General features: G+C 41.4%; 1 protein-coding gene across 3 annotated transcripts in view; it reads left to right on the top strand.

Annotated features, from left to right (window-relative positions):
- The first annotated feature begins 1,762 nt into the window (after positions 1-1,762).
- The window catches only part of JAK1 (Janus kinase 1), a 146,763-nt gene continuing 123,477 nt past the window's right edge, over positions 1,763-25,048 (top strand). For 2 of the 3 annotated variants that reach the window (XM_057527384.1, XM_057527376.1), the window contains exon 1: positions 1,763-2,006. Coding sequence is in view for 1 of the 3 variants with exons in the window: in XM_007164328.2 (XP_007164390.2) it covers positions 22,626-22,675 (50 nt within the window). In the remaining 2 variants the exon portion in view is untranslated. Of the gene's footprint in view, positions 2,007-22,610; positions 22,676-25,048 lie in introns of those variants that run through there. The other variant, XM_007164328.2, reaches the window with a different exon arrangement.

Raw genomic sequence — 25,048 nt, 5'->3', positions numbered from 1 at the left:
GTTTCAGTCTCCACTCATATCACTAGCACCTGTTCTTTAAGGCCCAGCTTGATTAAAAAAAAAAAAATCACGATAACTTACTAAGCCCACCACTTGTGTCAGGCCTGGCATTATCTTAGTTCACTTTCGGCATAGTCTTTATGAGGAAGGTATTATCCCAATTTAACAGGTGAAGAAAATAATGCAAACAGCCTTGAGTGGCAGGTGAGGCAAGACATTCACTCAAAAACCCGCAAGGTAGGCAGCTGGACTGACCTTCCCCACTTGATTGTCTTCTCTGTTATCTCTGCTGTTTCCTTCCAGAAGACACCCTAGAGATTGTTTAGTCTGCCCCTCAACTCTTTTTTTTTTTTTTTGCCCCTCAACTCTTATGAGTAAACTGTGAACTGTTTAGGGCAGGGGTCCTCAAACACCCCTCCCCACGCACACACAGCAGGAGGTGAGCCGCGAGTGAGCGAAGCTTCATCTGCGGCTCCCCATCGCTCGCATTACCGCCTGAACCATTCTCCCCTCCCCCGCCAGTGGAAAAATTGTCTTCCACGAAACCGGCCCCTGGTGCCAAAAAGGTTGGGGACCGCTGGTTTAGGGTAACACAGGTGGTTAATGGTGGGAGCCAGACCTAAAACCCAGAATTCCAGATTCGAATGCGCTTTTCACGCACCACGTACCACACCCAGCACTTGCTCCATATGAAGTAAGCTGCCAGTAACTCTCCAAGTCTCCAGGAATCCTCCAGCAGGGCTGGTGGAGTCAGGGCACATGGGGAAGCCTCAGTGAGCAATGCACCGAGCTGCAGAAGTCTGATCATGCATAGCTTAGGCAGATTCTCATCCAAGGATTTCCGGGGAGAAGGCACTGGAGTATTTTAAGCATGGGGGTGAGTGGAACACATTTGAATTTTTAAAAGCTCACTGTGTAGAATTAATTGGAGACTGGATTGAATACAGAGTGACAACTTAAGAGATGTTTGTGGTCCTTCAGATGAGAGATGGTGGCAGCTAGGATCATGTTGTCGGAACACTTAGAGAAACAAATGGACTGGAGGCATATTTAGGAAGTAAAATCACCGTGATTTGGTCGTAGACTGCCTATGAGGTATGAATCTGGCTATAGTGTGACCTTAACTAAGATAATTAAGACTTGTTTCCTCAAAGATAAAAGGAAGATAAAACCTACTTTGAGGGATTATTAGTAAAAACTGAAAATCGCTGGACACACATTAGATATCAACAAATGTTTTTATTACTATTTATAAGTTTTAAAAAAACTTCTAAGACCTTGAAATACAGAATGGGTTGGACGTGAAGTAACCTGTTAACGTTGGAAGGTTAATTTCTTAAGTTGCTGTTACTCTTATGCTTCACAAGCTCACCTCTTGCTCGGTGGCAACAAGGGGCAGAAGACTGTGAGAAATGCATCGCAGTGCACAAAGATGTGGTGAAGGGCACTCCAAATTCGAGACGGGTAAACCTATGGCCAAATCCTGACAATTTCACTTTCTGTGCTCGAAGATCTCTCTTCTTGTATTGGTGTTTCTAGAATACGTGGTGAAAAGAAGCGAGTGAGGGGCGGAGGAGTGAGCGAAGCCGCATGGGGGCGGGGCGCGAAGGCTAGAGGCGCTGGGTCCTGCGCGGAGGCGGTGCCGCCGCCTCCGCCTTCACCGCGGTCCCCGCCCCCCTTTCCGGGGGGCAGCCGCGCGTGACGTCACGAGGAGGCGGGACCGGCCGCGGGGTGGTAGGCGGGGCCGGCCGCGGGGTGGTAGGTGGGGCCAGCCGCGGGGCGAGGCGGGAGGCGGGTAGCGCAGGCCGCGGCGGCCGCGGAGTAGCTAGCAGCCGCTGACTGCCGAGCCCAGCGCCCCAGCCCTGGTAGCCCACCCCGCGCCCCCTCCTCAGCCCCCGGCGCGTGTACGCTGGGGCTCTGGGGGGCTGGCCGCTTAGGGAGCGGGCCGCCCGACCCTGACCCGCGCAGTGACCCGGAGCCCCCCGGCCCAGGCACACACGGAAGTGGTGAGTGTCACCGAGTGGAGGTAGAGAAGCCTGCGGCGCCCGGAGGCTAGGGGCGCGGAGCCCGGCGCTGGCGGGAGACGCGGCCGCCGCTCTGGGGCCTCGCGCGTCGCGTACCCGGGGCCGCTCCTCGAGCGCGGCTCTGGACCTGGGGGCCGAGCCGGGCCAGGGCAGGGTGGGGGCGAGCGGGGGCGGGCGGGGAAGGCGGGGGATTTCCAGCTGAGCGGAGCCGGCCGGTGCCGGGAGGTCAGGGGCCGGGGGCCCCAGGCCCGAAGGGGAAAGGTTAAGGCTCGCTGCCCCCTCCCCCAGAGCGCACACCAAGTTTTCATAAACAAGCCTGGGACGCGCTGACATCCTGTTTATACCACCCTGAGATACAGGCGCGGGCTTGAGGTTTGACGTCCCTCGCTGTTGCACCGAGAACTTGACCGCCAGCCCTCTGACAGAATTGCCGGGGAGCGGAAGGAGGATTTTTCAGGCCTCAGGACGGATGCTGAGGGTCTTAGCCATTTGACTTCTTTGCCATCTCAGCGAGGGAAAGTTTCTGGGATTTGGGGCCCTGTCTGGGGCAGGGGGGCGTCTGGGGACTCAGGAGACGCCCCCTTTCCTTTTAGGTTCTGTTGGGACCCTGGCCCCAGGTAGCGGGCGAAAAGTATGAAAGACGCTCACTGGGCGAGATGGCCAAGGAAGAGGAACAGTGAGAGCGAGCCACTCGGGGAATTGCGAGTCCTAGTGTAAAGGGACTAGTTAACCGACACTGGGGCTGGTCTCTGGCTCCATGTGTAATTCCTCAGACCCCATCCGCACGCGGTCGCCAAGCATCAGAGGGAGAGGTCGCTTTAGCAGGACTAGTAAACACCCCTCTCAAGTCACTCCCCTAGGTTCCAGGGATGTGGGCGCCTTGGATGTGTGTTTACCGAGGAACTTCTCTAGGGGACTAGATAAAGGGTATGATTATTGTCAGGTGTTTGTGCACATTTTTTTGTTTTTTGGATTGTATATTCTTTGCGAATTCTTGTGTGTCCATGGGAAAGAGGATCCAGTCCTCCGTGCCACTTCTCTTAATACGTGGCTGTGAGCTGTCTTATGCCCCTGGTTGGATACATGCTGTTGACTTTTTTTTTTTTTTTTTAAGAGTCCAGGGCTTTTTTCTCAGTGGCAGGAGTTTACAGCTGTATAAAATTGTTATTACTTTTTTTGCGGGGAGGAAAGCATTAAAAACCTGACATAGTTAACTGATGAGTATAATGCAGAAACAACTAGATATGATCATGGAGTGTTTGTTGGCTTTTTTTTTTTTTTTTAGAAAAAAGATTTGAGTTATGGGCATTTACACAGTGGAAAAAAATTTTAAGATGAACATTTTATATTGATTACATTTTTGTTCCTCGCTTTCCAAAACTCCATTTAGTGTTGTTTCTGGGTTTTGCTTTGGGTGACTGATGTTTTTCAAGACCAGGCAGTCGTTTTTATTGAAGGATCAATGTGTTCTTTTGTACTTTGTGGTGAAGGTTAATGGAGGCTACAAGGGTACCAGACACTTTGGGTACAATATGCATTGTAATATGGAGAAAATGTCTCCTATGTATAGATCCAGATCACATTTAAAGACGCAAGTACATCATACCTGCATGATTGTGGACGTTATGAATAGGAATAGTCACAACCTCTTAACTTTGCATATCATATTAACTAAGCACTTACACCGTACCTTAGTTTCTCTAAATAGCTACAAAAATGTATTTTTTTAATACTAGGATTGCAGTGTGACACTCCATGTTGAATAAAGCCAGTTTAGTTTCCCTATTCCACAGTATACTAATTGCTTATTATTATTGGGAAGTGATGATAGAGGGTGAATAAATAATACATACATAGATAAAATAATTCAAACATTTCCCAAAATATAACTACATTTTAATTTGTTGTAATTTAGTCAGTCTTAATATCAATTTGGCTAATGCTCTATATGTACTTGTAATTATCTTTCTGATCAATTGGTATCTACCTTTTACAGATGTAAGTTGTTAAGGGGAATTAGCTTGCAAAATGTTTTCAATTCAAGCATTTGCTAAAAAGCTGGTAGAAAGTAAGGAATTTTGAGGGCAAAGTTGCTTTTGCAGGAAAAGAGACTCATTAAATGGCATGAAGAAATTTAAGCTGAGTGCTTTTAAATGGGATAGTGAGGTCTGCCAGTTTAGATTCTGGGTTCACAAACACTAGTGGTTTCAGCTGCAGACCACAGATTCTAATAATGTTTTGAAGTTATCACTCAGTTTCTTCTGAGTAGCTGGAAGTAACACATATATTTGGACAGAAACTCAGCTGAAGCAAGTATTGAGAATGTATAGGTTTATACCCATTTTAATAGAGTGGACACTAAGGTACAACTGCATTAATAAGTTTTTTTTTTTTTTTAAAGTGGTACCTCCTTATTACTTTAAATTTTATTTATTTATGGCTGTGTTGGGTCTTCGCCTCTGTGCGAGGGCCTTCTCCATTTGCGGCAAGTGGGGGCCACTCTTCATTGCGGTGCGCGGGCCTCTCACTATCGCAGCCTCTCGTTGCGGAGCACAGGCTCCAGACGCGCAGGCTCAGTAATTGTGGCTCACGGGCCTAGTTGCTCCGCGGTACGCGGGATCTTCCCAGACCAGGGCTCGAACCCGTGTCCCCTTCACCGGCAGGCAGGCTCTCAACCACCGCGCCACCAGGGAAGCCCATTTATAAGGTTTATTAACAAGGACCAAGGTCTGTTTTCTGACTCCTTTGTTGAGTGTTTCCTCCCCCCACACACATTATTTTATATATCTTTATTATGTATATACTTATTATGTTCTAATGGGGTCATATGCTTTTAGATTTATCATCTGAGATGTGAGTATTTACAAGGAAGTTTTTCTTGTTCATTTCCACATTTTAAAAAATTGTTTTAAGTGGATAGGGAATTGATTAATTACTGAATCTTGCTGAGCAAGCAGCATCTGATGGTCTGACTTATGGTGGTCCAGTGTTCTGTGGAGCCTTATCATAGAATAAAGATGCCAGAAAGAACCTCGCAGATTCTTTTAGACCAGTGTTCCTCAGCTGGGTATGATTGTGCACCCAAGGAGATATTTGAGGTTTATGGAGACATTTTTGATTGTTAGAACTCTGGGGGGGGGGCAGGGTTGAGAGGAGGCAGTGTTACTGGCATCCAGTGGGTAGAGGCCAAGGATGCTGCTCAACATCCTACAATGCATGGTGCAGCCGCCTACAGCAAAGAATTATTTGGCTCAAAATGTCAGTAGTGCTGGTCTTGAGAAATCCTGTTTTGGAATGCCAGGTGGGTAACAAGAAGATCCTGGCTTCTGTCATGGCAAGCTGCTTCACTTCAGGCCCCTATTTTCTTCATCTGTAAAATGAAAATAAAAATATCTATCTTGGCCGTCTCACGAAGCTGTTGGGAAAAATTAGCTAAATAATGGATGGAAACTGAAGTGCTATGCAAATTATAACTATTGTGAAGACATTTTTTTTTTAATTGAAGTATAGTTGATCTACAGTGCTGTGCCAATCTCTGCTGTGCAGCAAAGTGACTCAGTGATACACATAGAGACATGCTTTTTTATATTCTTTTCCATTATGGATTATCACAGGATATTGAATATAGTTCCCTGTGCTATACAGTAGGACCTTGTTGTTTATCCATGCTATATATAGTAGTTTACATCTGCTAATTCTAAACTCCCAGTCCTTCCCTCCCCCATCCCCCTCCCCCTTGGCAACCGCAAGTCTGTTCTCTGTAAGACATGATTTTTTAAAAATAGATGAATTGTTATATATACTGGTCGTTGAGGAGGAAAGGGGTTGAGGCAGTATGTTGAATGCCAAGATTGGATGGTTTGATGTTACTGAATTCTTTGTTATTCATTTTTTTGGGTAGAGGAATTATTTAATGTAGTTATGTTATTATTAGAACATAAATTTTTTAACTGTATTTTTTTAAACATAAGGATTATTTTCTCACTATAATGAGGGAAAACTCGTAAAAAAATTAGAACATAGAGGAAAGTAGAAAGTAGAGGAGAAAAGTCATCCATGGTCTACTCCCTTTTCCATTTAAGGACAATCACGTTCTTAGCAATTTCTTTTCTGTTAGAGTCATTTATATTGGAAGAAGAGTTAACGATGAAAAAAGCGGCAGTAGTGACCAAGAAAGGTGCTGTTCGTTTCTATGCCCTTCATTTTCTCTTTTCTAATAAATATGATGTACGGGCAGTTACATTATAGGAGACATTAGAAGAATTGGTTCACTATTTTTATACTTTGCAGGCTAACCTCCAAGCCGTGTTCTTGTTTGGCATGTTGTTTTCTCTCTGCTTCTTGCTCTCCCCTGAATTCAGCTAGGTGTGCCACTATTGCTTCCTGTCCCGAAAACCCTATGGTAACATGGGGTTTTAAACAGCTGCCATGTTGAAATGACCCGGTTTCTGGGGCAGGAAACTACTTCCTGTGAGTATTCTTTCCTCTGAAATGCACGAGCTTTTTTGGCAGTTTGAGGCAACAAGAAAGCATAAAACTTTAAGTTCATTTCTGTGGTATATTTACTTCTGAGGTTTTAAGATCTGTGATTCTTAACAGCTGGCAGTGGGCACACATTTTTTCCTTGGTGCTCTGTGAGTAAACTGCCGATCCTGAGGCAAGACCTGCTTTAGAGTAAAACGAAGATTTCTTTAAGTCTGCTCTAGGCAGAAGACAGAGCTGGTCTTTGTTCAGATATTTTTAATCTGTGGTAACTGAATTTACTTACCAGTAATATTCACACAGCACTTTGTTCATTCATTTATTCATTCGGTAAATACTTTTTGAGCTCCTGCTATGAGTCTCAGGGAGTGAATAAACAGAACAAAAGAGGCAAAAATCCTGCTTTTATAGAATTTACAGTCTAGTGGAAGACCCTTGAGCCTGTTCAGAGTTTCTCAGTTGCAGGTTATACACGGCAGCCACTGTGACTAGAGAAGGGTCCTGAGAGGCAGCAGAAGGAGGTAGGGCTGGACATTCAGGATGGGGCCAGGCTGTGAAGACTGCACAAGTCTGTGAGCAGTGTGAGGTCAGGGACTGTGACCTGTGTTGAATGAATGAACAGGGAAGATGGGAAGCCATTCACAGTTTTTGAGCTCAAGAATAACATCATTAGAAAATGAAACAGCTGTGAAGCACTGACAGTTCTATAAAGGGTCAGCTTCATTTGACCATTGTGCAACTCTTCATCCTCCCCAGCACAGAAAATATTCCTTACTTATCCACCACTTATCAACTGTTCAGAAGACTACTAGAAATAGAAAATGCTTAGAGCCAAAATAGATGTCATGAAGTCTATATATGCTTTCCTTATGGTAGAGTAAAACTTATTTTTGGTTTGCTTTTAATTTATAAAGGATTTGTAGACAATCTACCTAACTGGTTTTCAAGTTAATAGGAGGTTGAATACAAAAAATGCAAGAGATGGGAATTGTTAAGAGGATGAATACAGGAAGGCACATTCTCTGAGGCAGGCAGTGTTAATTTTTATTTTGGAAGTGAATGAGGAGAGGTTTATGAAAAACAGAGCCATAACTCAAAAAGTGAAGCACCTTGGGTGGGGCCATTTAGTGGAGGGGCGAATGCCATTGTAAATACCCTAGTGTATTGAAGGTGTCACTTTCACAGTACAGTACAGTACAGTAATTGGTGTTGATAATGACCAGTCCATTAAGAAGAGAAGAGGTCAAGTTGTGGAGCATAATGGAAATGAGGCCAGATAGTTCTGGACTCTAGCAGAAAAGGGCAACCTGAGGGCTTGGGAGGTGTGCAAGTGTTGTGCAGAGGTGGGGGTGGAGTAAGAAGCTGCTGTCAGGATTGTGACAGGATAGGCTTGAAGAAGAGGTTTTCTGCAGCGGGAAAACCCAGTGAGGAGTCTTTGCTTCACAGAAGGAGCTTTCACTCTCCAGGGAAAGTGATTGGAGAGATCTGCAAGAGGAGGCTGCCTCTGCAAAACTTAAAAAGGGGAGCTGTGGCTATCTGCGGAGAAGGGGATAACAGCTGGAGCCCACCAGTTGGGGTGGTGCGGGGGACTAAATCAGGTCAACTAAATTATGCCTCTAGATGGTACACAGACTGATTTACTGTATTTTAGTCTTGTTTTTCATAATCTGTGTTTTTGGAAGCTCTGGAGCTGGACTGTTGGTTTGATCCTAGCTGTAAGAACGTGAGCAAGTTATGACTGTTTCCTTATCCATAAAATGAAGATAAGATAGTACCTACCTCTAAGATTGTTTTGAGGATTGAGTGACTACACCTAAATACACCTAAAGATTTTGGAATGGTGCCAGGTACATGTTGTGAGCTAAACATTTGTTAGCGCGTGCTCTCTTTTTTTTTTTTTCCTCCTTCTTATTGGTGAATATGCTTTGTGTTAAAACAAAGAGCTCAAATTATATTCGGAATGCTTTAAGATGGTAGGGAAGTGTGACCCACTAAATGCAAAACAGAGTAGCTGATACATTCTATATTACAAAGGCTTCAGTTAGAAATGGATAAGTCAAAAACATTTAGGCACCTAAAGAAGGCAGTTTCTCAAATCTAGAAGAGTTTAGTATACAGACCGCACCAAGGTGGTAGATAAGTTATTTTTAAGAAAAAATGAGAAACAAAGTTGTTTTTAATTTAACTTTAAATGCCATCCAAGGTATATAATTTGGTAGGAATGTACTAGGCTTCCCGGGAAAGTCAATATAAAAATACTGTGTTGCTCTCCCTGATTCAGTTTACTTAGCGAGTGGTGAGCTGTTGGCAGAAAGGCACAGGCATACCTGTTTGTAAAATGGTGTCTTCAGAGTTGTGTGGAAATTTAAAATCTTGGGCTTCCCTGGTGGCGCAGTGGTTAAGAATCTGCCTGCCAATGCAGGGGACACGGGTTCGAGCCCTGGTCTGGGAGGATCCCACATGCCATGGAGCAGCTGAGCCCATGCGCCACAATTACTGAGCCTGCGCGTCTGGAGCCCATGCTCTGCAACAAGAGAGGCCGCGATAGTGAGAGGCCCGCGCACCGCGATGAAGAGTGGCCCCCACTTGCCACAACTAGAGAAAGCCCTCGCACAGAAACGAAGACCCAACACAGCCATAAATAAATAAATTAAAAAAAAAAAAGAAAACAGATTTAAAAAAAAAAAAACTTATAAATCAGATAACATGCTATGGAGTTTTGCTGTTTAAGGAATTATAAAAGTGTAAGAGAACTCTTAAATATATGTTGTTTCCTCTGAATGCTGTTTTATTAGTTTCTTTTTCCATGTATGTGTTGCATTTTCCTAAAACAAGACTTACCCCAAATATAAAATTGTACAGAAAGTTGGTCCTTCCTCCTAATCATATTTCGAATATATCTGTAGTTCTTTCTCAGTAATGTTTATGTTGCATTTATTCATATTCTCAAGAACAGTAGTTGTCATGTCGTTGGAAAAGAGCTCTTGATGATAGTCTCATCACATGTGCTTTGATACCAAAGACGTTAGCTGTCTCTTTTCCTTGTCTTCCTATTTGAGAAGGAAAATAACAGTAGAACTCCCTAATTTTTATTGGGTGGGGGGGGGTGCAGTAGGTAGGGAAGTCCAGCTCAAATGGTGAACAGGCTGACCTGTAGGTATTTAAAAGAATAAATTTAGGTCTATTAATTTCAGGTACATTAATTCAGACAAGTTCGAATGTATAAAGTGGAAATAGATAAGAACAATTTGTGATTAATGCAACTCTTGTTTTTAATGGTGTTTCAAAGGGCTTAAGGGTATTAGAACTGACAACAGTTCATTCAGTTAAGCACAATTATATCTGCAGGCGTATTTGCACAGTTAATCTCAACTGTAGCAAGGCTGTAATTTATAGCAATTTTTTTCAATTAGTAGAATTTAAAATAATCTTTTATGTCATGGTGAGAGAAAAGACAGAAGAAAAATAGGGAGAAAACAATCTGCCAAATGTATATTTTCCGAGTGAAAAATCTTGTTATTAAACTAGTTTAATGGATCAACAGGGAGGCAGACAGATGTGACTCATACAGCAAAGAAGTGCACTGGATGTTTGGATGTTTTGCCAGGTACACCTGCAAACCCATTTTAGGGCTAATTCACAAAGTACAGACTTAAAAAAGGAAGATGCTTAATGCCTAAATTTAATATTCTGAATGATTTTGTTCTGGTAAAGCCATCTGTAAAACCTTAGGCAGGTCTGCTAATCACTGTATATCAGTTACCTAATTGGGAAAAGCATTTGATGTTTGGTGTTATCTCCAAAACACCCCATCTTTTTACTTGTTTAGAATGACCTTCACTCAGTTGGTCAGAAGTAGGAAGGGGAGGTCAGAGGAAGCCAGACTGGCCTGAACGTAAATTGTAAGCCTACTTGATGTGGATTTGGGAAGTAGGCCACTTGGGATGCACAAACTGGCTGAGATAAAAATGCTCTCAGGTTTCATGTTCATTCCATTATGTAACAATTATCTGTAGATTGCATATTATGTGAGAACAAGATGGGCCTGGTTTCTGCCCTCAGAAGCTTCCTTGCTACTGGAAGACACAATAATTCAACAGTTATTCAACTGTTTGTTTTAATTATGCTGAGTACCTGGAGAGATGTCTTAGTTTGGTATAAAGCAGAGGTGGGGGGCAGTAAGAAGAGGGGGTCTTTGTGATACATTTTTTTTTTTACGTTGGAATCTGAAGGGTGAAGGAGTTAGCTGGGCTAAGAGAGTGAGGGGCCTGCTAGCGCGGGCTCACAGCGTGTGCAAAGGATCTGAGGTGGAACCAACACTGCAGCTGGAGCAGTGAGGACCGAGAGGCAGGCTGGTGAGGTCAGACTTGAGTCACTGTATGAAAAACAGAAGGATCCCCCCCACCCCCAACCACACCCGGAGCACCTCTGCCGACTCTGCCGCCAAATGCCTTGAAAGCCTTACTTCCTCCCACTCACTCATTCTTCAACCCTTTGCAACCTGACTGCCACCTCCACACACTTGAGACTTATTCTTTGAGGTCACCAGTGACTTTTTGCTGTCACACTTAGGCCTTTTTTCTGCACTTGTTATCTAAAGCATTTGATGCTGCTAAACACCCCCTTTCTGAAAGATGTCCCACACCCCACTGCTGTCTGGCTTCTGAGACACAATACTTCTCTCCTTTCTGTCTGTGTCTTTGCTCTCTTCTCTTTGGTGTCTTCTCTTCCTCTCCTCTCTCGCCTGCCCCCGATACAGACTTTCCTAAAGGTTCTGAGAACGGCAGATCTTATTTATTCCTAGAACTGTGCAGATGACCTGCTTTCACCTGTGCTCCAGTTGTCCCTTTTATTCATATTCCTTCTTCTCCGCTCCCTACCTCCCCAGATACCGGCTGAGCAGCTTTAGGCACTGGCCAAGGCACTGGGGACACAGTGGGGAACAAGAGGCAGGGCCCTGTTCTTAAGGAGCCAACATTCTAAGATGTTAAACATGGCGATAAATAGGTGCCGTTACGTGCGATAAAGAAAATTCAGTACGGTAATGGGTAGAGAGTGCTTAGGTGGGTGAGAGAGGGGCTGCCTCTCAGGAAATGACATTTGGGCTCAGACCTGAAGGATGGATGATGAGCAGGAGCCAGCTCATGCCATGACCTGGAGGAAGAGTACCAGGCAGGGAGCAGCAGGCGCCTAGGCCCCACGGTGGGATGATCTTTCCATTTCATTCTGGGCTCCCTTACCTGCATGTCTTGTTGACACCTCCCATTTAACTGCTCCAGAATTAATATCATCTCTTTTTCTGACCCAGCCAACCCAGTGGATGATTCCTCTGTTCTTCTTAGTACTATCTCTGTTCACCACCCTCAAAACCAGTGGTCAGAAAACTTTTCCTGTAGAGAGGAAGACAGTAAATATTTTCGGCTTTGAGGATCATGCCACTCTGTGACAACTCCACAGTTCTGCCACTGCAGAACTAAAGCAGGCATTGACAACATGTAAACCAACAAGTGTGGCTGTGTTCCAGGAGAACTTTACGTACGGACGTTGACATTCGAGTTTCCACTTGTCACAAAATATTATTTTTTTCCCAACCACTTAAAAATGTAAAAATTTGTACAGCTTCTTGGCTGTACAAAACAGGCAAGAGGCCAGATTTGGCATGTGGGCCCAAGTTTGCTGACCCCTGCCTTAGGTCATCTTGGTTTCTCACCCTGCTGCGTCCCTCCCGTGCCACCTCCGCCCCCCAATCCAGCAGTCTGCCAGGCCCTCTGAGTGCTCCCTCTCAGTGTGTGGCTTCTTTGTCTTCTCGCCATTCCCTGCCTCTGACCTAGCTTTTCTTTACCTGGGGGGTCACAGTAATCTCCAGCCTAGTCTCCCTGCTTCCAGCCTTTCCCTCCAGTCTGTCCTCCATCCAGACGCTGGATAATCTTCCTGCAGCTTGACTCAGGTCACAGAATTTCCCTGACCGCAGCCTTTGGAAGCCCTGCGTTGCCTGCAGAAAACAGTCCAAATTCCACCTTACTGTAGTATTCCAGGCTCCTTGTCATAAGATTTCAACTTTTCAGCTTATTCTCCCATTTCTCTTCTTCTGTGCCAAAATAGATTGTTCACTATTTTGCATTTGTGCCTCAGACATTCCTCATATTTTTCTGCCTCCTCCTCCTCCTCCACGGACTTTGCCCGTGCCTCATGCTCTCTATCTGTCACAATTCTGTAACTTTCAAGGCCCCTTCAGATGTCCCTGTTCTCTCCGCCCCAACCCCCAACAAGAGGCATGTGTATACTTAGTGCTTCAGTGGTGTGTGGTCCTCTTTTCTAGGGCATTGTGTTCTGCCTTGTGCTTCAGTTCCTTTGTAGACTTCCCTCCACTGTGCAGTCCCAAGGTTCTTGAGGACAGGGACTTATTCATTGTAATATCCCCTTTCACAGAAGATACATGGGTTATTATTGAGTAGATGCTAAATCCTGTGTAGACAATTTGTAGAGGTTCGAAGTGGGAACATTTTTACTAGAAGGAGTTTGGCCAGATTAAATCCTTGATTCTTATATAAAGTAGTACAGTTTTGTGAATGATCACCAAGTATTTTGGAAGACTATGGTGGTATTCTTCGTCCTGTCAGTGGCTTAAATAAATAAGTTAAGGCAAATTTTTGATGTTCCTCTTCAGGAATTGATATGTTTCCTTTTATAAAAAAGAAAAAGAGAAAGACTGTTCTGTAAATCATAATGTTTCCTTGCCTGAAAACTCGAGGCCAAGTTATTTGCTTATTTTAGGTTGCTATTCATTTTTCTTACAGTGATCTCCCTGCCTCAGTCTCCCACCAGATCACTTTTCACATGTATTAAGTCCTCCTTTTAATGAATGGTTCTGTTGTGTAAGTCTTATATATTTATATGAGTAGCCCCAACTTATATCTTGGTGAGAAATAGAAATTTAAATAATAAATACTAGGCCCTTGGTTTACCCAACCTGAGGTGACACCAAGATGGTAAATATCTTGAAAGAAGCAGGCAAAAAGGCTCTGGGGCAATATGGGAATCATGATGTGGGTTTGGTGGAAAATGAGAAAAGCACTTTCTCAATCTTTTGGTGAACTTGTGCTTGGGGTAGCTCCCAGGTTTGTGGGGTGTGTAGCACATCTTGTCAAATGGGAAGGAGAGGGAGCAAGAGGATGAGACTCAAGATTAGGCAGCTTTTACTACGTCAGCTGTTTACATGCTTTGTATTTGATATTTAATTTAATCTTTTAATAGCCAGAGAGTTGGATCTTAATGGCATCATTTTCCAGATGAGCAAACAAAGCTAATAAATGGCAGAGCTGGAAGTCAAATTTGCAGCACTCTCATTAAAAACAAAACAAAAACAAAACAAAACAAAAAACTTTCTACTCTTCCACTGTCCCCCAGCTTTACTGAGATCTCATTGGAAAACCCTTCAACTCTTAAAAAAGCCTTCTTTCTATTGTCTTGTTAGTTGTCCCCCCTCCCTTTTATTTCTGACATTGGCATTTAAATGAGAACCCATGGAACGCGTTCCTATCCTGTTTTCCAACCTAATGCTTCTGAAGCAGTTTTAGGCTTTTGGAGAAGTGTCTCGAGCCACCTATGTTGTATTTGATATTGTTAGGTGCTAAGTAATAAAGAGGATCTGAAAGGAATTTTTTTTTTTTTTTGACAGGGATGAGGGGGTGGGAGGTGAGACGGGTAATTGGGTTAATTTAGCTGTCCTAAAGATAATATAGTATTTTCCTGTGAAATATCTTTGACATTTTAATATCGAACTTGATTTACTGTTATTTTATATTACCTGGTTATTATGTAACATGTCCCACGATTACCTGTTTGGATCTGAGTATACTAGATGTGTTATGAAAAGCACTCTGGACTTAGAACCAGGAGGAGCCGGTCTTAGGCTTTCCTCTGACACTAGCTCTGTGATTTTGGGCTCATAATTGATCCTCAGTTTTTCTCAACTGTAAAGTGGATTTAATAGAACCTATCACCAAGGTGGTTTTGTGAAGGTTAAATGAGGTAGAACACTGCTTCAGACAGTGCCTGAGATTCAGTAGCATTTAATAAATGTTAGTTACCCACCCCCATCCCAAATATTGAACATTGCCAGAAAGTCTGTAAATGTAATGTTATGTAACGTTTATGTGTTTATAAGTGGGGACTTTATAGATACATATTATTCAAGTTATGAACTTCTGATGCAGGAAGCCCACTTATGCAAATAGCTGGGTTCCCACTACTACAAAAGCATCAGTATAAGATAGTGGTTTGGACTCCCAAATCTGGAACCAGCATCTGTGGGTTTGAATCCTGCTTTATTTTACAAGCTGAGTTTATTTTACTAGCAAGTTTTTCAACCTCAGTTTTCTCAACTGCAAAATGAGGATAATACCACTACCTTATAGGGTTGTAAGGATTAAACGAGCAAGTGTGTATATTCGTATACCAACATCCTATAAGGGTTTGCCACTGTTATTATTTGTTATCCTCCCATCTTCTCATTGTATAGACAGCCAGTAAGTCATCTGGAAAGTCCCTGAGATTCCCTCTCATATCTTCTCTGATCAGGAGAATCCTCCATACATCATATACCTGTCTTTTCCCTCTGTCTTCAGTCTCTTCCTGGTTACTGCATTTTAGTTCATGCTACCCTTTTCTCATGTGTAATGCACTTTCATCAATCCCCTTCTTTGTACATTTCTTGCCTAGACACTTAAAAAAATCTGTTTTTGTTTTATGTGAAACCCCAAACATTTTCTAATAGTGACTGATAATCCCAGCTATATGTTCAGGATACTTTTATTCCAAGGAAGATGAAAGTTGTGTAATCTCAAGCAAATGAAAAAAATGTATGTAAAGTATTGTTTATGGAATGCTTATTCTGTGCCAGTCATTCAGATTAATAAACTGAGGCTTAGAATGGTTGAATAACATGTTTAAAGGCACCCAGCTTTTAACTGGGGGAACTTGGATTTGAGTTAGGCCAGGCTTACCTGGCCCTTGGTCTCAAAATCCCTGAGCTTAGTTGCCCTAAAACTATAGGCACCTCCTCGCCACTCCATCTGCACCCCTTATTAACGTACACTTGGCTTTCCCTCAAACTCCAGCTTTCAGATGACAGGATCACTCATGGTTCTCTTTGGCTGCAGTAATATTTTCTGCTCATTTGCTAGGGTAGCTGTATAGTGTTTCAGATACTTTGTGTTAAATTGGTCTTTTGTGTGTTGGCTTGGAAACCTAACCACATTTATAGTAGTGTGTATCGGGGGAAAATGTGCTCCAGATATCAAACAACCAACTGGGAATGAATTTTTAAAAAGGCCCAACTGTTTATAAACTCAAGACTACCAGTGTAGTTGTTGGAGTATATTACCTTCGTTGATATACTTTAAAGGCTTATGTGTCATTCTTGAACCAGACACGTTATGGAATGGTATACACATTATTGCACTAATTCGCTTAGTTGTCTCTCCTAATCTGTGGCTGACCTTTGTATCCAACCACTACCATTGTGTTTGCCACATAGTAGGGATCCAGTGAGGAGACCTATTTAGTCCTCTTTAAAAAATCAATGGTTTTTTACACTTTTCTGTAGCTAGATATATTTCAGTAAGAAAAAAATCGATGGAACGTCAGGCAACATTGAACGAGGAATATTGCCATGCAGCTACCAATCAGATGAAAATACTGCTTATGCTTGGCCGAATTAAGACATTTACAGGTATTTGGGAGCCAGACACTTCTGAGAATATTGCTTTGATTATTGGGAGGCAAGGAAAGCAGTCAAACGAGTTCCTTCTTGGCTTGGAGTCTTGTTTACTTTTCTTAGGTTAGAACTGATAGCTCTAATGGTTTTAAGAGATCATGGAGACAGGTCTGCTATGAAATGCCAGCATATTTAGTTCTAAGTTTATAGACATTATCTAGTAAGTGCTGTTTAAGGGTTTGTAGCTACACAATGACCATAACATCTTATAATAATTTTAAAAGTTTGAAGAAAGCAAAGCCTCCCAGGGACACTTCCTTCCCCAGTTTTACAACGGAGAAAACTAAGAGTCAGAGCACTTAGTGACTCACCCAAGACCTCTGTGGGCCACCACTTTAGCATCATGCTCAGTTTGTGATTGAGTCATAAATGATACGGAAGGTAGTCAGATGTAGAACTTAGGTAACTAAATATGTACCCATTTGTTCAAATAGTTCTGAGACGTCTAAGATGTATTTGTGGGTAGGAGATTTGGAAATTGTCTGAGAGAAATTAGGATTATGTAGGGTCCAGTCATTACCTTGGATATTATGAAGGGCAGTATCTCGTGGGAGAAGAGATGGCAAACTGTTGTTTTCGGCCCTTGCCACACTGGAGTTTGCAGAGGTCAGGGACCAAGTCCCTCTTATTTATCCTTCTAGTCCTAGTCAGCTTGTGCCTGCTAGTGAGCAGCTGGTCAGTAATAGAGTAGTATTGATCACATGAGTGCCAGGCACAGACACTAACTGTGGGTTTGTCTTGTGGAAGACCTATTTGATTGTTTGGCTGGCATTTCTTTTTTTGTGTTTTTCCTTTTGTCAAGAGAAAAACCACTTGACATAGCACCCCTAATCTAATTAGACCTTAATGGAGGTAACAGTTATATTAAGAACAGCAAAAACAAAGTGTTGAGAGGTCATTACAGATAAAAAGGTGCTCTCTTGTATAACTTTCATTTGAGACTTCAGGCAACTGAGATTCAGAGAGGTGAAGTGATTTTGAGTTAGCCCCAAGCCCTGTACTCACCCACTGTGCCCCGTGGCTGCACTGCTCTTGACTGGTTTTGGGGAACTGCACAGCCTGTAATGCCTCCCCTCTTACAGTCTGCTCAAGTCCAGCTGCCCCCGGGTGCCTCTGCTGCCACCTGGTTTCACAGAGCCTCCCGGAGGCCTGGTCTTCAGGCCTGCTGCCTCTGGTCACACTCAAGGCCCTGCCCACATACCACATGCACCTGTCTTTGTCTTGTTCTTGCAGCGGCGCCTGCTCTCAGCACATTCTCACCGTGGGAATGAAGCCTGGGAAGTAATTCGGTCAAGGTATTTATGACTGAAACAGGGTGCCTCAAAGCAGACAATCTGCTAACCCTGACTTGGGCCTCTGAGGAGGGAAAGGTTTTTATTTCTTCTTTTCCTTTTACCTTTTTCTTTAGTCATTAAAAAGCTTCAGGCTGTGAATTAAAACTAATTGTAACTTTTTAATTTTATACAAGAAAGATACATATTTTATGGGATCTCCATTGATCTGTATTATGTTTCCTTTCTGGAGACATTAGGCCCTTGCATTTTTAGTTGCTTCTCTGAAGAGTTATTTTTGAATTAATTTTAGATAATTTATCCAAGCTATGTTCAAAAAGTAGTTTCATATAGAATACTGTTAGCCATTCTTGCATTTACTTTTAGAGAAGTCAGGATGTAAGCCTAATATTGGCCCTTACGAGGCAGTCATTAGAAATTTGCTATGGCTAATGCTGAATTCTTTAAAAATTTATTTAACATTTTAAAGAAATAACGTATTTGCATTTTATGAAAATGAGAAATAAATAATTCTAAGATGTCACTCATAAACATTTTTGTTAATATTTTAGTGTCTATTGTTTCAGACTTTGTTTCATGCATATATGGAACTATAAGTTAAAAAATTTCCAAGGAGATCATAGAACATAGTGCTGTAATCTGGTTTGTTCACCAAGTGACTTCTCATAATTTTACCCCATGAGGTAATAACTTTTGTTTAAGGTGACAGCTTTTTATGGTACATGGTGTGGATGAATGAAAGTTTGTTTACCTAACCCTTTAATCTGTTGCATATATATTATTTGTTTTTCCTACTATAAATAATCCTGTTATAGACATCTTTGTGCCTCCATTTTTTTTTCTTTTTTTGAATTTTCTGATTATTTCCATTAGGAGACTGTAAATGGTATTGTTGTCTGAAAGTTATTCACATTTTAAGATTTTGGGTATTATTTATGCCATGATTTAAAAAGCACACACTGTATTTTAACAGATATATCATAAATCTGCCCAGTTGGTTTTCTAGGACAGTAAGTTCTGTAGGTTTCTTGACAAATAAATGGTCCTGGGGACTGTGGGATGCCTGGGCAGTGCTTCTAACAGTTAGATCTTCCCCTGAGCACTGTAAACATTCTGGGCTGCCAGATTCTAAGATTTGCTCTGGAGGTGTGAGATGGAAGCCACCTTATATAGCTGGAAGATAATCCTGGGGAAGAGACAGGCTTTGTCATTTTTGTGTTTACCAGGTGTGCTGCATTGAACCTTTAAAACCCTTCCAAGTAAAATAGGGTCTTCCCCCCCACCCCCCCCTTATGATTAAAACGCTGGCTGCTAATCTTTCATTATACAGAGAGAGCAGTTTCAGAAGATGGATCATTTCCTGATTAGTGGTTGTAAAGATTTCACATGGATAGTATTCCCAGTGTTGTGAAGTTATTTTATTGGTCAGGTCTGCTTCAGTGAAATCAACATGGCTAGCTTATCTTTGCAAAGACTTGTGACAACAAGTTCATAACTACACTCCCTGGGGAGCGCAGTTTACTTTTAAGATTTTGCTTCAGGCATCTCTCTGCAGCCTTATGCTGTGAGTCTTTAAGATTCCAGATATGAAACTGGTTTGACATTAATTCCTAGCATGACAGCTTTTTAGATCTCCTCTTTGCCTAAGTCAGACGAAGTCTGCAGAGCTAGCAGCATTCCTTCTCCCTTTATTTGCTCCTTTCTCCATGTCTCCTGGTTCACAAAAGAGTCATTTTACCTAGGCAGTCATAAACATTATTGATTAGATTTGTATTTAATAAAATTAGACCTTGTCAATTATTAGTGAAAACCAAACCAAGGGAACCTATAGTTACGGAGCATTGAGTTGAACAACTTGGAAAGGGCAAAGTTCTTCAAATAAGGCACAGATAAAAGATCTTATCTGTGTATTCTCCTGTTCTTTGACTTAAGTATTAGAATGTTCCTCCAAAACCTCAGTTTTCAGGGTAATGCTTAGGTGTTCTTTTATGTTATACTTCAGATAATTTAGAAACACTTGTATTTCTAAATTTATTTCTATTTTATGCATTGTATATCTCTCTCTCTGTATAATCTAGTATAGATTTAGATTGATAATTTTTTAAAAATTATTATTGTTTCTTCAGAAATATAAAAATATTCTGGCCTAACACGATGATGTATTTACCAACTGGAAAGATTGTGTTAAATTTGGAATTGTACTTACTAAATTATGGAACTGTGTACTACTGTTCTAGTACGTGATACTGCAGATAAAATTTCAAAGGAACTATGGAGAGAAAATTCTTATAAAGGGTCGTATTGCTCAGTGAAATTGCTTTTCTTTTGGATGTCCCTATTCTCTTTTGGTGTTTGAGCTGTGGGGGGAGGAGGTTTGCACAGGAAAAGTGTTGGGATTTATTGGCCCAGATAACTGGAGCCTCTAAAGGGTAGGGGAAGAGAATCCGTGAGCTCCAGCGATGTCGAAGCATGATCTCTTTAGGAGTCCTACGTGGTTCTGCTTTTCTTTCATTGGTCTCATTTCTTGCCACAGTGAGGTTTTCTCCAAATGGCTCAAAAGAGAACAACTGGCCACCCCAAGGTGGTGTTCTTCTGGCTTCCATTTGTCACATCTCTCCAAAGGACTTTTGCTTGGGTCACCCCTTGGTCACGTAGGTGGACAGTGATGAGTCAGACCTGGGTCATCAGTAGGGGTCAGGGCAGGACACTGTGATCTGTAGTCCTAGCAGGACCACGTGGGATGAGAGGTTTCTACACAGATAGAGACAGCAAATGTCTAACAACGTCTTGAATTGGCAGTTAAAATTTTTTTCTAATTGTGGTAAAATACACAACATAAAATTTACCATCTGGATCATTTTTAAGTTACAGTTCAGTAGTGTTAAGTACATTCACATCATTGTGCAACCTATCTCCAGAACGCTTTTCGTCTTGCAAAACTGAAACTCTCTACGCATTAAACAACACCCCTCCACCCCATCCTCCCCTCCCCCCAGCCCTACGCAACCACCATTCTACTTTCTGTCTCTATGAATTTGACTACTCTATGTAGCTCATTTAAGTGGAATCACAGTATTTATCCTTTTGTGATTGACTTATTTCACTTGATGTAATGTTCTCAAGGTTCATCCACATTGTAGTATATGTCAGAATTTCCTTCCTTTTTAAAACTGAATAATATTCTATTCAGTGTATGTACCACATTTTGTTTGTCCGTTCATCGACGGACACTTGGGTTGCTTCCACCTTTTGGCTATTGTGAATAATGCTGCTATGAATATGGATGTACAAATATCTCTTCGAGATGCTGGTTTCAATTGTTTTGTGAACTGGCAGTTTTTTACAGAACTCTTAAGTCAAACAGGTGAACTAAGTTCACCTTTTTCCATAAAAAACTGCCCTTTATCTTAACCTCCCTCTCATATCACCTTCACTGGTTACCTAAGCCATTTTGTGGGGCTTATTTTGACTCATCTCTCCTGCACTGTTAGTCACCAAGTTTGATAGATTTTTAACTCTTGAATATCCTTTTAGTCCAATAGCTTCCCTGAGTATGGTTTGTCCTCAAGGTGCTCTGTGAGTAAAGAATTTCATGGTCAGATAAGTTTGGGAATCGCTTGATGTTGCTTAGTTTATCCTTTTTTTGGAGAACTAAAATAAGAAACTATTGAATATTACTCAGTCAACTGTTTTCCAGATATATGACCATGGAGCTACCTTTTCACTTAACACATATGAAGTTGAGAAAGAAATACTGTTCTCACTGCTCTTTGCCTTTTCACGCCCACTCCTTACTGCCTTTCTGTAGGTTTCATCTCTGGCTTGGATTGTAGCCCAGTCTCTGAAATCAGGGGGTTTAAATCTTTTTTGTCTTATTGATCCATTTGACAGTCAGTTGAAGCCTCCTTTTCTTGGAATAAAACAACTTACACAATTAAATACATAAGATTACAAATCATTCACTGATTTTTTAGAGAAGAGCTGTCCTCTTGTTCATTCTCAGTTGTTGCAGCCTGGAAATATTGTATGGTGGGGAGTAGTATGGGCAGTGGAGTTTGGACAGTCTGTGTGGACAGGTTATTTAACTTTCTGTGTCTCAGTTTACTCATCTGTAAAACGAATATAATAATAGTACCTACTTCATAGGGTTTTATGAGAATTAGGTGAGTCCTTATATTCAAAGCACTTAGAACAGTGACTGGTATATATAAGTGCCCAATAAATGTTAGTTGCTATTTCTGTCCTCCCTCCCTCCCTCCGTGGTAGTATCATTTTTTATCATCTTACTGCAAAAGATGATTTACGATTCCTGTGAAGTTCATTATTCAGTGATTTTGCATGCATTTCATAGTTAATCCTCAACGAAGGAAAAAAAATGCATCTGATAATGCTCTCAGTAATTAACTTTTTTGGAGCTCATTCATTTGGAAAATATAGATCATCCTTTTATTAGCGTAGAGCAGGGGTCCCCAGTCCCCAGGCCACGGACCGATATTGGTCCACAGCCTGTTAGGAACCGGGCCGCGCAGCAGGAGGTGAGCAGCGAGCAAGTGAAGCTTCATCTGCCGCTTCCCATCGCTAGCATTACGGCCTGAACCATCCCCCACCCCAAGTCCGTAGAAAAATTGTCTTCCACAAAACCGGTCCCTGGTGCCAAAAAGGTTGGGCACCGCTGGTGTAAACAGTTTTAGAGGAAACACTGCAGAAGGAAGTGTGGTTATGAGTGAGTGACTGACTTAGAGGATTTTTATTTTTACTGAGACTTAAATATTTTTTCTTTGAGAGTTTCAGCAGGTAAGAGCATGAGTTTCAGTCATAGCCCTGTGACTTTGGACACGTGACCTAATGGCTTGCCATTTACTATGTACCACCATTTACTTATTTGCAGAAATGAGGCTGGTTATACTTAACTAGGGTTAATTTGAATATTAATGAGATAACATATGCAGAAAACTTTCCTGTGGTAGGTGATCTGTAAATGGTTTCACCTCTTCTCTCTTTCCAATGGAGGCAGAAGAGAATTCCTGTGTAATCTGTTGCTCAGCTCTGATGCTTCTCACTCTGTGGTGGCAAATTTGCCTCTTACCAAGGCTTTATTGGTAAGCATTTTAAACTTTTCATTATTATTATTGTTATTGGTGTTGTCGTTGTTGATATTTTGTTTGACATGGGTACCGTATTCACATGCTTCAGAAAGTAAACCAGTATAACTTAGAACAAATTGAAAGGCTTGCTCCTGTTTTTGTCACTGTCAGCTTCCTTCCCTGCCCCCTTAAATAACCTCTTTTATGCATTTCTTGTGTCCAGATACAATTAAACACAAGTATATATTCTTCTCTATTTTTATACAAAATGTAGCATACTCTATATACTATTCTGTACTTGCTTTTTTCATTTTACAGTATTTCCTCCTCTCTTTCTGTATTAGGACCTGGAATATTTCCTTATTCTTGTGTGTGTGTGTGTACATGTATGTATGTACGTATTTATTAGAGCGCCAGCGTGTTCTGTACCATGGTTTACTTAACCAGTCTCCATATTCATGGATATATTATTTGTTTCCATGCTATTATCACTGCAAACAGTGCTTCTTTGTATAATCTCATATGTACAAGGTTGGATAAATTCCCAAGGTTGTTGGGTTAAAAGATAAGTGCATTTATAATTTTTTAAAAATAATTTTTATCAAGATTGTAAATTGCTCTCCACTGGGTTCATACCATTTTGCATACATTGGCATGTATTTTTTTGCACTGCAGACAGCTCTCACCCCACCCTGCGTACCATTTTTTGAGCTGCTGTCTTGGCAATGTGGAGGGAGTTGTACAAGTGGAGGAGATCCCATCTCATATTTCCTAAGTTGTAGTGGGCTGTTCAAGTCTAGTGTTTTCCAACCTGAGTAGTAGGACACAGAGTTATACTGTGGTGTGAGACTAGGCATTCTGCCCATCCTGATCTACTCTTATTCCTGTCTTGGGATCTGAGGATGGAATGGCTGGTTGTATTGTGTGCCTGATTTACCAAGTAGGTCTGGGGGACAGTCACTTGCTTTGTACATAAAATATTATTGGCTGCTGTCTCCTTTTTTGGAAGTTATTTTTAAGAAGTTATATTCACTGTTTTTTGCAAAAGTTATTCTTATTTATTGAAGATTTAGAATCCAGAGAAAAGAATAAAAGCCACTTGGAATCCCATAACCGTAGTCAGTATTGTGGTGAATATCCTCTCAATCTTATGTGCACATGCCCAACATAAATTGTGTTTATACACTGCATGATGTTTTATAACCTTTCCTTTGTTTATTAGTGAATCATGAATATTGTTCCATTTTCCAATAATTATACATATATATACATATGTATATATATACATAATTACATATATATACGTGTATATATATATATGTTATTATTTTTTTCAGTGTACAATTCTGTTAGATGGCTTCACCGTGATTCTGTGTTCCTGGATGAATATTTAAGATTGTTTTGTTAGTCATTTTAAACAACTTTGTGATGAAGAGCCTTGTAGCTAAATCTTGTATATCATCGTTATTTGCTTAGAATAAGTTGCTAGAAGTAGAAAGAACTTCTGGGTCAAAGGACATTTACAAATTGCTCTGCAGAACTCACGTGCTGTTTATATTTCTAAATGAGAGTACTTGCTTTGTCACATTTAATCAATTTGTGGATATTATAATTTAAAAAAATTTGCCAGTCTATTAGTAAAAAAATGGTAAATCTCTATTTTACTTCATAGATATTTGGTTATTAGTATATTTAAACTTTTTATTTCATGTTAAGAACTCATGTTTTCTTTGTGGATTGCCTTGTCAAGCCCTTTGTCCGTTTAATTTTTTTAAATTTATTTTTATTTTTTTTTAAAGGAATTCCTTAATTTTTTAAAATTTTATTTATTTATTTATTTATTTTTGGCTGTGTTGTGTCTTCATTTCTGTGCGAGGGCTTTCTCTAGTTGTGGCAAGCGGGGGCCACTCTTCATCGCGGTGCGCGGGCCTCTCACTATCGCGGCCTCTCTTGTTGCAGAGCACAGGCTCCAGACGCGCAGGCTCAGTAGTTGTGGCTCACGGGCCCAGTTGCTCCAAGGCATGTGGGATCTTCCCAGACCAGGGCTCGAACCCGTGTCCCCTGCATTGGCAGGCAGATTCTCAACCACTGTGCCACCAGGGAAGCCCTGTCCATTTTATTATGGGTGTGTTTTTTTCTTTTTTATTTTTTTAAAGCTATATGTTAAGAATATTAACTTTTTGTGGTACATGGTACAAATATTTTTCTTCAAGTTGTTTGCTTATATATTTAGGGTCTTTTGATACAGAAGTTTTATATTTTCATGTATTCAAACCTATCAAACATTTCTTTTTTTTTTAAAATTTATTTATTTTAGGCTGCGTTGCTTCTTCGCTGCTGCACGCGGGCTTTCTCCAGCTGTGGCGAGTGGGGGCTACTCTTCGTTGT

Source organism: Balaenoptera acutorostrata, chromosome 1 (genome assembly GCF_949987535.1).
Source record: "Balaenoptera acutorostrata chromosome 1, mBalAcu1.1, whole genome shotgun sequence".
NCBI lineage: Eukaryota > Metazoa > Chordata > Mammalia > Artiodactyla > Balaenopteridae > Balaenoptera > Balaenoptera acutorostrata.
The sequence above is the reverse complement of the archived record's forward strand: the minus strand, read 5'-3'. Positions and strand labels throughout refer to the sequence as shown.